The sequence below is a fragment of the Anomalospiza imberbis genome, chromosome Z (assembly GCF_031753505.1).
Source record: "Anomalospiza imberbis isolate Cuckoo-Finch-1a 21T00152 chromosome Z, ASM3175350v1, whole genome shotgun sequence".
NCBI lineage: Eukaryota > Metazoa > Chordata > Aves > Passeriformes > Viduidae > Anomalospiza > Anomalospiza imberbis.
Window position 1 is genome coordinate 16,366,597 of NC_089721.1, and position 14,836 is coordinate 16,381,432.

At 37.7% G+C, this 14,836-nt stretch overlaps 1 protein-coding gene across 1 annotated transcript; it reads right to left on the bottom strand.

Annotated features, from left to right (window-relative positions):
* Positions 1-321: 321 nt before the first annotated feature.
* CDC20B (cell division cycle 20B) lies at positions 322-8,414 on the bottom strand. The gene is given in 7 exon segments (XM_068176427.1): positions 322-410; positions 3,202-3,313; positions 4,023-4,148; positions 5,134-5,297; positions 5,300-5,352; positions 7,815-7,839; positions 7,842-8,414. Coding segments are annotated over 7 exon segments (759 nt in total). The 5' UTR covers positions 8,032-8,414.
* Positions 8,415-14,836: the final 6,422 nt, after the last annotated feature.

Here is a 14,836-nt window from a genome sequence, read left to right on the forward strand (position 1 = left end):
GGTTGGATTCCTTCCATGTTTGCTAATATAATTAAAATATACATTACATTATTGTTCAGAGTTAGGATGTTTTTCCTTTAGGTTAAGACAAGCTACTAACATTTCACATAATAGACTGATAAGAAAATTTTGTTCTTTTAAATAAATTGTACTGTCCTTTGTCATGTTTCTATTGGAAGGAAGATACATATTTTGAATTATTGAATGGGCTGAATACATTAATCATTGGCTTTCAAGGAAAAAAGTCACAATAATGAGCTCAAATAACTGTAATTAAATGGGTTTATTGCTGTGCATGCTCTCCCCAGATCCATATTGTTTTCACAGACAAGACGTCCCATCCTCTGCAACAAAAAAGAACCTACTCAGATCTGAGCTCAGGGTTATATGCAAGATTCTCCCTTTGTGACCTATAAAATAAAACATGTACAAAAGAAAAGGAAAGATACATCAGAATTCTACACTGATTATGCCAGTCATCTTCGCCACCCACACTATGGCTTATTCCACTTTACTGCAGCAGAGAAACATGCTGCATAGCATCATCTATCATCTGACAAGCTATCATCCTCTATTGACTGTTTTTGTATTAATAAGGAGATGAAGGAAATATATTCTTAATAGGGAGTAGGCTTTAACTGTCTGCACACTTTGAGGAGATACTTCTGTCAAAGGAACACATTGAACCTGAACTATTGTTCTCCATGCATTCACAACATCAGTCTCATCTGTGTTTGGTAATGTCTTTCACTGCTGAGCTTTCCTGTCTGGCTGCATAGGCCTTGCAGACAGTTTGCAGCAGCTGATCCAACAATAATGAGATACTGTGTCCAGCTGCTCACTTATTTCTGTTAAAGAGAGCTTTTAACCGTGACTCCACTAAGCCATTTAGTGGAATTGTGTTTTGAGTTTGTCTGCAGTTGTAGTACATCTTGGGAGCTATACACAGAAAGCAGAAAGCTACCCAGTCCAGCAGCACAAAGAATATACCAAACTCATTAATGTGGTTGTACAAAAATCTCACCCACAAGCAGACACTGAATTTGAACTGAAGGTAGAATGAGTCTGGAACTAAATTGAGACTCCTGAGAGTTGCATTTACCTCATTGCTCTGCCATAGACTTCTTGTATCTTCTAGAGCTATGCCAATGCCAGGAAAACACTTGAGGTTTTTAGGCACATGGCAACAAGAGAAATTTGAAGCCTTTTCCTTGAAGTTACTGGACTTTGTCTTTTCTGGCTGGGTGAGTTACTGACAATCACACTGGTAAGCTAAACCCCCAAGAGAAAAAAATCTTCTGAGTAATAGTTTCTAAAGCAGATCAGATAAACCACATCCTAAAAGGAAGCATGAAAGTAAGAAGTCATGTGTGACCAGCTAAAATGAATGTGAGCAACCTGTGTCCTCCCACTTGTACCCAAGTTCTCCATGAACACAAGAGAATGGCACTCCTCTAGCTCAAGATACTGTAAGGATAAACTTGTGAGGAACTGTAAAGCCCTCTGAAACAGTGGTACATGATGAAGGCCCACAGGACTGTTGCCAATGCAAAGTTTGCCCTTAATTTGTGAAGCTGATAGAGTGGTTCTCTGGAAATACTATGACTAAATGCAAATACCTGCTGTCCTGGTACTGAGCTACATGAGTTCCTGCTAAACTTTTTTACTTGAATTTCAACACCACTAAATTATTTCAGCAGAGATCAATTTTCTAGCTTTGCTTCTTCTCAAGTTATTGAAATGTACATAGTCTTTATCAATATTTAGCACTGAGATTTTAAAACTCAGTGAATTCTTTATGCTGTTGCCTGTTCAGTGTCTGTAATGACTTTGAAGGAGGATATTGAGTTGTAATCTTTGGAGGCACCCAAAGTTACCCACAACACTGATTGAAATTTTATTAATATTTTAAGTCAAAAAGCAATGGAGGGCAATAGGGAGAAATCAGACAAGTTGAAATTATTCATTTACACGGGTTTTGAGTGGAGTTTTCTGGGTTTCTTTCATTGTTTCAATACCATGTTCAGGCCAGGTAATTTTCAAAGCAATTACATATTTTGCTTGCTGGTATGTTCTCATTGATCTACAACTTTCCTAAGGAGAGGACATTACCTCCAAAATTATTCTTTTTCTTTTTTTTTCTTTTCTAGTAAATTGCTCTCATAGTTCTATCAGAAGTATCTCAAAAACTGGTTCAGGGCTATTAAAAGGTCACTATCTTTCAGTTGTCATTCTGTTCTGAATATGCTAAGTGACAGTCAACCTTAATTAAATGTGATCAACTGGTGCTGATAGGTCTTCATTCTTAGCTGGGGTCTTCAGCATTTGCAAGAGGCTTAAAAAATGACATTCAGTTACAGTTTGTCAGATCATTTCCGTGGGTGTAAAACTTATGTGGTTAAAAGTGTCTGAGGTTGTCTTAGAACCATCTAAGTCAAAATCATCCATCACAGTATTTATTCTGACCATGTTTTGATGCATCCACAATTTTTTACAATATTCATTTGCTTATAGTAAGTTATTCGGAGGCTTCAAAGGCAGGAATATGTCTGTGTAGCAATGATCTGGTCTTTTCTGTTTGTGAATAAAACCAGAGACAAGGAGACTTAATAATAGCAAGAAACAGCTTCTGCATATGGTGTAGCCCTACAGCACCATAGAACAATACAGAACTATAAGGAAACTCCACTTTCTCTGACAGGGTGCAAGGGAAACATGCTGCACCACATTTCTTTACAGCAAAATCTTTCGTTGAAGTACAGACATGTCTAAATAACACATGGAGATTTGGTTTAGACATCTTTTGAAAGCTGGTTCAGTATCCTTACATCGTAAGATGCAAAAGCAATCACATTTGGTTTGTATTGCCTAGAAGGTCATCAGCCAGAACACAATGGAAGCCACCTGACATTAACACATTCAACCCTGGCCTAGTCAGCCTTAGAAAGAAGTGGAAATACATATCCTGGACCTGGCATGGCCTTAGGAATTATAGGAAAGAATCCCATAATTAAAAACAAGTAATTTTCCAGAAGTCATTTATACCACAATCTTATTAAGTCAGTCTTTACAATCCCACAAATCAGGATTGTGCACATGAACACAAATGTGTAGGTGACTGCTCTTTATTGGGTTTTTTACATAAGGTATGTACTTGCAAAACCAGATTTCATTTGACAGATAAATAATGGAAGTACTGGCCATAGAGTTCTAATGAATTGACAAGCATGTGATACTTCCATATTTTCATCTGATTTCCAGGAAGGCCTTGTCCCATCGTCAGTTCACTGGGTAACCAGATCAAGGAAGAAATGCAATTTAAAATTCTGCTTTAGTTTTCAGAAGGGCTTAACATACATCATTCAGAGATTTGAAATTTAATCTACAATGTTTAAAAAAGCTACTGAGAAATAGTCCCAGCAGAGTATTTATTTATTTAGAAGGGTCATTTAATTATTTTCAATTCTTCAAAGTACAATTGCTTTATTGTCCATCTAAACATGGTAACAACCTATTAGTATAAAAAAGCCCTCAAAACACATCCTCATTTAGGTTGTAATAGCTCCAGCAAACCAAGTTATGCTGCTTTACTACAGCTGAGAACCTGTTCGTCTGTCTCCTAATATTCAAACTCCAGAAACAGATGTTTTCTCTCTGACTCTTACACGTCTCCTCACCCCAGTGCTCTGGGAATTTTTCTTCCCCTTCAGCATTCTCTCCGCACTTAGAGTTTTGGCCAAAACTATTATTGCCAGCAAGGAAAGATGATGAAAAGTGTCTGCTTCTATACTATCTCCTCTTCAATCACTTCTGCATGGAGACAGAAGTGGTGAATGAGAAACAAACTGCTTCTGAGTCAATCACACATGGTGGTGCTGAATGCAGCACAATTGCACATCCAGAGAAAATCCTGCTGTTCCTCTCATTGCAGAACCACCCTCAAAGTCAGTGGGAGTTTGCCAAATGAGCACAGCTATACAAAAAGAGCATAGCCTAAGTATGCAGACATTTCATCATTTCACCTGCAAATCTGTAATTGCACTTTGGATGATTTTCTCACAATCCATGTGCCAGACACACAAAATCCCATCTTTCATTCCACCTTCTGTAACAAGGACTTTTGACTGCCAAGGACACCAGGTCATAGCCTAAAAAATAAAAAGAAAATAGATGCAAGAATAGATTAGGAGGTCAGATGGAAGAACAAAGGCATTTTAGCTTAGAGTCTAGCTGTTAAAATGAACTACAACAAGCACCTGGAATGTATATTCAGGACAGTGTAGGATCCCTGAACTCCAAATGCTGCTTCCCTTGCCCTTGTTTCATAGCCTACTCTGTCCTACATACCCTCATAAAACTCCAGCTTTTCTGCTTGCCTTTCAGAGGCCACAGACTCACACATCAGTACCAGATGAATTGAGCAGGATAGAGTCTTACTGCCTAAGCCAAGCCATCACAGAAGTCTAAGCAAAGTGGCCTACAAGGCTTACAAGAGACCTGGTTTCTCCCAGCGTATTTCCAGGATATGTCTAAGGCCCAGAATCTACCTAAAGAAAAGATTCTCAGAACTCAATTCCACATGTTTCAATAAATTTCCCTGACCCTTTAACCCCAGCACTACAGTCCAGCCTCAGATACTTTTGGGAGAACAAACAGCTTATAAATACTGGACTCTCCTGCCTTTTATTACTGTTATCTGACCTATCTTCTGCACAGACAGGGACTACATAAAGAAACTTAAACAATTTCATTTAAAATTTCCTTCTTCAGATTATTTGTCACCAACAATGGCATGAAAATATGGTCAGGAGGGCAAAAGGTACCTCATATATCAAATTAATTGCAGCAGAAGTAGTTTTCCAAAACTCCAACAATCAAAATATCTTTTGCAGACTCGTAAGTATTGCACCACCAAACTTTTCTGTGAAGCTACATAGATAGAAGAAAATGTGATAAACATTATTTCTGTTTGGAAATATATTTACAAAGGCCTACTAATACAGTATCAAGGCCCTAGCAAGCTTATCTATGAAGAGAACTGGTTTTAAAATTAATAGCATCACAGACAGAAGAAACTAATAGACAGTAAGATAATTTGAAAAATTGTCTGAGCAATATGCCTTCTTCATATACTTTAACTGCTAAGAAAGGAAGTATGGTTTTCAGTGTCTGTGACTGCAATTTCACCCCAGGGTTGTTAGGCCAGATATTCAATGTACCACCTCTAGACCAAATTGCCAGCAACAGGTTGGCTAGTGACAATTACAGGTTGCAAATGCTTTGTTTGCTTTGACAACATGGTTCTGAGCAACCTGAACTTCACGGTGATGGACAAATCCTCACGGTGAACCACTGCAGATGAGAAAAGGTAGCATGTGTTTAATGTTAATGAAACATTAAAAGCAGCTTCATCGCACCAATGTTTCTTCAGAAGAAAACCACATCAGAGTGAAACATGTCAGCAGAACAACAGTGTTTCAGTAAGAGGAAACACAAAACAACTATCAAAGCACACCCTGACAACAGGAAGGAGCCAAGCAGCCACACCATTACAGCTGGGCAGAATACCTGCTGTCTCTCAAGTTTCTTTTCCATGAGCACGGTCTATGCCACTAATCTACACTCAGTTCAGCTGCTGAGCCATTTAATGTAAACTATCTCCTGCTCTTCATGAAAAATCCTTTCACAAGGTAGTTTTTGCCAAAGCCAGATATGACTCCACGACCAACAGAGAGGCAGTGTAAAACTGCATCGTACTGCTAAGGGGCTTTCTGGCAAGTTACTACATATTCTTTGGTTCTGTCCCTTCCCTTGTTCCATTTCTCTCTCCCACTCCAAGCTTTAGGAAAATCTGCACAGCTTGACACTGTTGCACCAGTTGCTTGTTAGGAACTGGATTCACTGTTCTACAGTATCATCAGTCTACCAATGGCAGAAAGGAATACACTGTCTGGAAGCACAGCTACTGTTAAAGTTTGGGTCCTAGATATGGCTTTTGCACATTAATATGGGAGTTGAAGTGAAAAGACTGAAAATACCTTACAATGTATTTTACCATTTTTTATGGATATTACTTACATTAATCCTATGACAAATTAGAGGAGACTCCTGCTGAAATTCACACTTACAACTAGTATGATGAAATAAAATCAGCAAGTTAAATACAATCCTTCTGGGTATCTGAGAAACAGGTATCTGACATTACTGCAATAGATTTATTTAAGGATTTTAATTATGTTAATAAGGTTTGATAACTGGAGACTTTCCCACAAAGGCTCTTAAAGATTTTTCAGATACATGTTGAGATACTTGGAAGCACTAAAAATGCACACACAAACCTGACTTACTGCAAGAAATGTCATTGTGTTGTGCTTGTGTAGTGGACTTTATGGTACTGAAATTTATTTATGGATTCATGATGATGTGCAGTTGAACTATTTTTAACCACAACAATTACAGTGTAATTCCAAAGCCAATTGATACTTTGGAAACTTCCATAGCGAAGTTTAGTGTAAGAATGCTGCTCTAATGTTAGTAACAATTAATATTAACTCCATGTAATTTTTTTCTCCTTGTGCAGTTATTTTAACTCTGCCCTAATATTAGAATTATCAGATTAATTTCAAACCTAGAAAAAGAAATAAATGTTACCTCAACCTAATGTAGTTCACAGGTTGACACTGAATTTTGTCATTAATTTCTGCTCCAATGTTCCTGTTGTTTTCACTGCTTTGGCCAAGAGGAAATGTGAACCAAAACTATTTCTTACTGCAGTGAGGTTATGCCACTTGGCACTGGCAGGATGTTACACCTGCATCCTTGTAACCTAACCCACACAGTATAATTGCATCTGCATTTTATTAACTGTTTGTTCATCTGGTATGCCTGTACCTCCTTGTACCTCCACCTTGCAGACCTCATACAATCACAACCAGAGCACCTTGTGAAGCCAAAAATAAATCGAACACTGCTGCTCTTGTCAAGAGATACCAGTTTCATTGTGAGTTAACAGTAAAGTCAGCCTACCCTTGCTATTATCTTTCCATTTAAGTAAAACATAACACTAACATATGATTTTAAAATCACAGAAGCATTCATCATGCACAAGTCTCTCCTCAGCCCCTTCATGTGTGAGTCAAAGATCTGAAACAGAAAGTGGGATGAAAAAAAACAGAAGAGTACTTTTTGATCTTTGTCATCTGAGCCCACATACTGAAATGATACCTAAATGCAAAATATTCACCTACTGCTAAAAAATACATCTTTGACAATGCAAAGGTCAACCACTCCATCCCTTCTTGGGCTATAGATAGCAATGAGCTGGCCTTTCCTTGCAGAAAATAAGGAATACACAGCTAGAGAGGTGTGTAGCTCTTAACAGCTGTGCTTTGCTGTGCATTTGGAAAGACAAATGGAGTCTTGATATCAGTGGAGGGGCCATCTAAATTACATACTGTTTCCCCAGCACAGGCCAGGTCATGATATTTGAAGTTCAGACCCACTGGAGACAAAATTATTTCAAGCTCAGGCTTTGCACAAAACCAGAGTCACAGTCTCCAAGGCATAGTGAAATTCTGCAAGTGGTGACAGTTTTTTGGAATGAGAGTAAGAAACAGAGACTGCAGAAACAGGTTAAATCTTCTTTGGCTGCTCTCCTGCCATACAATAAATCTAATGATTTCTTAGATGGGTGAGAGATGGGGGAAGAGGTAAATCACATTTGAACAAAGCCAAGAAAATCAGCTAAAATGAATGGGACATTTGCCTGAGTAAAAGCAGCAAGGCTCTTTCTGGGAATAGACTTTACTACTCACCTGCTCAGAATACAATGATTCCAGCTCCAGTTACAGACAGGTGGCCAAACATATTTCTTAGCCTCTTTCTAGTTTCAATGTTCCACAACTGCCAATCCAAAACAAACAAGAAATAAAAAATTGACAGCAGGAAGAAAGAAAAATTTGTTCCCTTCATTTGTTTACAATTTGGCCATTCCCCTGTTCTGAATTGACATAAGGAAAACTTCAAGCTCATTTATTTCACAAGTAAGACAGTGAGTATTTCCAATTTTCAACACCTTTATCAGTGACGCAGAAATCAGACTTAATTGAATGGGTACATACCTGTGAGTTTAAAGCTATTTATTTACATGCCAGTCTTTATGAGTTCATACATGGAAGCACTGTACTTCAGTACCTTCAGATTGCTGACTCATGACTGCAGCAAGTAAGCCCAGCTCTTATCTAGCACCTCAGCTATCATCACATACAATCTTCTTGTTACTAGTAGTGTCACATAACAACAGGCACACATATATGTGTGTAATCAGACTGAAGCCAAATTCTCAAATGTGAACCTATGAGTGTTTTGAATTGAACTCTAAAGACATTGACAGCTAGAGTGATCTTAGCAAAAGACATACATAACCTGTTCTGAATAAAATAATTTAATATAAAATAAAATATGAATAAAATAATTATCTGAATAAAATAATTTAATGAGAGTTCCTCTTACTGATGGAAAAATAATCTGATTGTCATTAGAAAACTGAATCATTTATTCAGTCATCAGCTTTTTTTGTTTTGGAAGCTCTATTACATGCAGCTAATTCTGGATGTCACTAGGTCTGGAAGTTTAGTAAGGTAGAATATGATACAGGGAAGTGTTACATATGTTTTCAGCAGAGTTCTTCTGTCAACCTTTTCCATTTATTTCCATTAAAAAAAAAAATCAGTATCAAATAGTTTGGTAGCCATTTTAGCTAAAAATGGAGAAAGACCAAAAAAAGTAAGCTATCTAGTATTTGCACTTTTCCATCACTGATCCAGCATATTCCTTTTTTATCCAAGCCAGACATGAAATGTGTCTGGAACTGGAATTCAAATCAATGCCTTCAACGGCTTGAAGAGTTCATCCATTCCAGATGTGTGCAGCAGGTCCTACAGTGACAGCAGAGATTCTCAAGGCTCCAGCATGTTTAGCTCTAGAAGAAAGCTACTAAAAATTACTGGGAAAAAAAAACCAGTAGATAATAAGCTGGGGAAAGGGGCAGTATAGTTTGGGGGAGAGAGAGTATGGAAAAAGATCTAGGGAATACTTCTATGAAACCTTTACTGGCAAGCATTCCACTTATATGAAGGAGAATATCTCTGACAAGCCAAGGTCTTTGTAAGTCTAATCTCCTGAAATGTGTATGTTTGCACAGCAGCATCTGAGTTACAGTTTACCCACTAGAATTTTTTAATCTCTCACACGGGATTTTACATTGCCACATCAGTCACCCTAATTTCTTCCACCAGAAATGAGGCTCCTTCTCCAACAGATACAGACCCAAAAACATCCTTGTTCCAAGATGATTCTCGTGACTGAGAAAGACATAGGACAGTTTGACAGAAAGACATATGGTGCAGTTTGTCCACCATCTTTGAGTTAATGGTAACATTTACCCTGCAGATGGTAGGGGAAAATGCAAAAAGTTATTAAGGAAACTCTGTTCCTCATCTTCAGGGCTTGCTCAGTAAATGTATGATGGGAGTACTGTTTCCATTGTCCCTGATGCTGGGCACATTGCACTTGCAAAACAAATCATTGTAATAATTAGCTTCAGAACACCCTGTTATGTCATGTAGGTCAGCAGCAGGTGGTGTGCAACATTTAATACCAAACCAGGACATTCTCATTTTGCATGACCCCTGAGGCACAGAATGTGCTACTATAATCCAAGGTCTGGCATCATTTTTTTTTAACTGAAATTTCTCTGGAGAACAGTTGAATCCATCAGCCTATTTAATTATAGACCTGACTGTTGCAGCAGAAATCATTTCCATAGACCACTGTTGTTAATGTTGTCAATCTTGGGACATACCTTGTGCATTATCAGTGCATTATCAGTGTATATCATACCAACAAACTTTTATCCTGTTCATCTATATACATGAACGCTCACAAAGGTATGTTGGAAAAATCTTCCCAGGGACAATTATAAACACATATACATAAATAGTTTGTTAGATCTTATCAAGTGCTCAAAATCTTCAGACCTGAGATTTATGTGTGTTCCTATGTAACTTTTGAGTGTTTGAGTGTTTTGCCTCCCCTCCAAAAAGACATAAGTGAGAATTTAGAAGGTGTCACCTAAATCACAAACGATGTCACTGCTGTCTTCTAAAAAAGGATATTTCAAAGTCTACTCAATGAAACTGCCACTGTGGTTACTGGCTACTAGATAGCCAAGGCTGATTACTGAAACATTTAACTCAATTTTAAGTGGAGGTAGATCTATTTGATTTGAAAGTTGTATTGAGATCTATAGCTGAAGGAATCTGTATGAGAGTTATGTCCTGCAGCATTTCCATTTTATGTGAAGCAGACATATCACCACCATCTTTCTTGAAACACACAGAAGAATTCACAGTCTGTGAAAAAACAACACATTGGAGGAATTAACTTAGAGTAATCATTGCACCAGCAAGTAGTATGAAGCCTCACTTCTTGCTCCAAAGGTGTGGATGGCTTCATGGTGGTAACACTCCAAAGCTCATTTTGGGTCCTCTCTTGACGTCCTGTATTTAGAAATTCATCACACACAAATCAGTAATACAAAAGAGCACTATTTTTTCTGAGTCCTGAGCCTTTCACATTCTCATTATATTTGCCTCTACACAGTTCAGAGGAGGCTTGAAGGGCCTAATCAATCCTGGGTAGGCTCAAAACACTAGACACACTGGACTAGGTAGAAGCTACATTTCACCAGCTTTTTGAAACCTCCGTGCATTCAGCCGGGTAGAACTGCGAATAGGCTCCACTATATCTTGTTTAATGATTAACATAAAATATGGTGTTTTTTCTCTTTTTTTGCCTTGTTTTTGTCAGAATTTGCTGTAGCAGAATTGTTCCTTTGTGCTCTCCTACTCCAAAACCCCCTTATACAGTAATTAATTCTTTTACTCTCTGGGGTTTATTTTCCCCCAAATGTCTGCCCCACTGACACCTAACCACAGGAAAAGGTTTTTAAAACAAACGCTCTTCGATCACACCACACTAAGCTCATGACAGCACAGTAACGAGAAACAAAAGCCAATACAGGTGTGAGAAATAAGAGTCACCGTTTGTGGTCACTGTCCACATTAGGCTACAAAGACTCCTCAGCACTATGAAAAAAGCCAGATCATTAGTATTTTGAATAATTTAATGCTAGATTTTTATATATAAGAAATTATATTGCTATAGTGTATAGAGCAGAATGCTGAAGACCCATATTTTTGCAATTTTCTCTGTGTTTTAATTTCCTTCTTCAAATTACTCCTCAGAGAGTAGTAATTACAATGAGTCTTAAAAGTTTCAAGGGCAGAATTGAGATATTTATCTCCAATAAATAGAGATATTTACCTCTACAACTAACCTCTCTGGTTTAAAAAAGAATTCAACACTGATAAAGTACTTGTACTCTGTAAATATACACATACACATCCTATGTAAAATTGCAATGACAGTTGTGGAAAACTTACATCAGGCATCTCTTCCATATTCTGTCCTTAGCCTTATCCCCTATCCCAAAATTCAATTGCACAGAAAGCAAAAGTTTCTCCTCTCAGTTGTGGTATTCCTTCTTGCTGAAGATGAGCAGGTAGATTACAGCAATTTTCTCCTGTGTCTAAAATTTTGTGGAGTTAATTAAGAAGGTTAGCAGGAATGACCTCAGATCTGCACAATGGGATTTGTAACACTGTATTCTAACCCTAAAAAGGTCTAACATTACTGAAATGAAACTTTGCACAACGGAAAAAGATGTGTTTCTAATATCTAGATTTTTTATTACTTTTGAAAAATTTTCAAAGACTTTCTGAGTCCCACCAACAAAAATAATTCAAGAAATTTAGGGCAATTAATAGTAATGTTCAATGAATGGTAATACTTCTGAAACTCTGTATATAATTTTCTTCTTTAATGCCGGTAGCTGGTAATACACAATGAGACAGTAACAGATGAAATCATCCCTAACTCATTTCAGGATTCTCTTCTCTTGTAAGTAATTCATCTACCCCAGATTATACTGCTTATCCCTTCAGCTCTATTCACCTACTTCATGTGTACATGAATATGCATAACAGGTATGTTAATATGCAACAGGCATATGTTAACAGGCATTTCTAAGTGTAAATTAAATTTCATTGTGCCATTTTGTTATTTTGCCTGGGTAGTAGTGAATATCACTGACTTTTGATAAGATTTGGCACTCACATGCCTGAGTCAATTCTCAAAATGAGACTCAGGAAGTGCTAATTAGTCAGTACTGTCCCATCAAACTACTCAATTAACAAGTAGGTGGGTGGCATCAAACCTGGTATTCTTAAAGCCTATATTAATTTGTCATCAAGGGAAAAAAACACTGGGATTTATCCCTATACTGTTGCTATTAACTGCTCTGAAACAAGGTTTATTTGCACTGAGGAAAGCAGCGAAAGAAAATACAAATCTATCACACAAACCCCAATTTCTTCTACAAGGGGTGAAATCCAGATTCATAAAGAGAAGTAGCCAGAGCACCAAAACAAATCATCTGTCCAAGACAGAAGACACCAAAATATTAGTCTGATAATTAATGAACTGTCTCACACTCAAATAAGTATGGGAATGCCTGTATAATTTCACAGGTTATATCTTCAGAGTCCCCCTGTTTTCAAATCACTTGGTCACTCATACCCCCTAATGCCCAGTCATTCATAGGATATTTTACATGGTAAATTAATCAACTCCCCCACAGATGAAACCAGCAACAGTGCTAAGAAAAGTTTGACCTTTCCCTACATGCAAGTGCAACAAAACTCCACTATCTCCGCATGCCCTGCACTCTCATGTACCCAACAGTCCATGGAACATATATCCCCTGCCCCTTCCACAGCACAACCCTCTACTGGTTGTAGCATTCTGAAACAGAAAAGGTGAAAGGAAATTAATGTTTTAGGACCACCAGTCTATCAGATGGGGGCCAAAGGAGAGCCAGGTAAAATGCTAGGAGTTAACCACACTGAAAAAGCTGGAATACTGTGTGTTCAGAGGTTGTGAGAACTCTAGAAATAGCTGTAGGCAGGTAGCATTCAGCCACTTTGTATTGTTCTGTAACACTTACTGGAAGAGGCAGATGCACTTGCTTTTCCAGTGCAGATGTAGACCGTACTATTTTATTGTACAGTGTGCCTGAAAATTGGAACATACCTTTCCAGATGCAATTAGTATTTTCCCAGACCTTCACATCACCACTTTCTGTAATGCTATATCCAACCTCCGAGACCACTGGAAGCTAAGCCGAAGGTGAAATTATGACTGAATTAAGAAGTCAGTTGAGAAACATATTTAAATATTGTGGATAACACCAATCCCATCAAAGGATTCAACAGTCATTACATAAAAGCCTCAAAGCATCCTATCTCTGGGTTGAGAAATGAATAACAAATACAGAATATCAAATCATGTTCAAATCATATTGCTCTAACCTGAGAGACTTGAGACATTTTTCCTTCCATAAAACATGGTTTCACTGCTAATGATCATGAACACTTTAACAAAGCTGTTTGAACAAGGCCACCTTAGCAATGGAAGAAGGTCCAAACCTGTACATCTGGAGTTACTGCCTGGGTCACCTGTCAAACCTTACTGACCTCTTGTCCTCTTCTGAATTGGCATTTGGACTAATGTTATGAGCTTGCAATGATGTTTCCTGGATGCTGTCAATAAATCTGTCTGTGAGGGAAGAGCAGTTCTGTGGTGCATACACAGCAGGGCCATTGCTTACAGCATGACACCCCTGGATGTCAGAGTCCTCCTTCAAACCAGGCTCACAGACACTCAACTCCATGATCCCATTCCCTAAACCAGTGCTACAATGTAAAGTGGAAAATAGCTACAAGGTATCTCTGAGTAATATGATCTTAAAAATTACATTAGCATTTCCTTGGATATCAAGGAAAGAGATGGTGCAGCAAAAATAAGGAAAGGGAGAACTGAATCGTGAGGTCTTGAACCAAAATTCAAAGACTCAGATCAGCTCACACAGGACAGGAATTATCTTCATCAATTCCTAGTAATATGCATTTCTTCACAATGGTCACTGAGATGAATGTTCTGATGCAAATTTTCTGTTTGTTCTCTAATTCTTTATATACACTAATGTGGAAATGCAGCATATATTTTTATCAGTAATTCAAGATTAGTGAATAGTTTCTGTCCAATGATTGTGAAATCTGCCCTTCCATGAACAATCTGTGTTACAGAACAATCTTCTTCAAAACCCTGCTGCAATCATGACAAGAAAGGTCTTAAAAAAACATAACTGGAAAATAGAAGTGTTTCTCCTTTATATATTCCAGCTGTTTTACAGCAGGTCTTCAGCTTTGAGAGACATTTTCTGTATGATTTATACAGACAACTTGGCAGAAAGCTAATCACATTTCTTGGATATGTGTCCCTCTAAAATTAGTGCAGACATTTCTGTGGAAAATTGATTGTGTATGCAAGGAAGTAATATTCTGTCCCACAGAGAGACCACACACACTCACTGGTATGTGAGAAGATTCTATTTTCTACAGACTATTCTCAACAGATCCCATTCCTTTATACTAACAGGCTGCACAAAGTATATAATAATTTATTACTATATCTGAGAAGATAAGTATATTTTCATATGGGTTTAGCCAAGACTGACTTTCAAATGGTTTTAGGAAGCACTTACATTTTGGTCACACCACAATGTATTGCAAAGATGTCCACAGCACAATTTAGGAATTGGTTGTAGTCCTGGATCTACAACTCTGAACATATCTGCTGTAACTCAATTTCTACT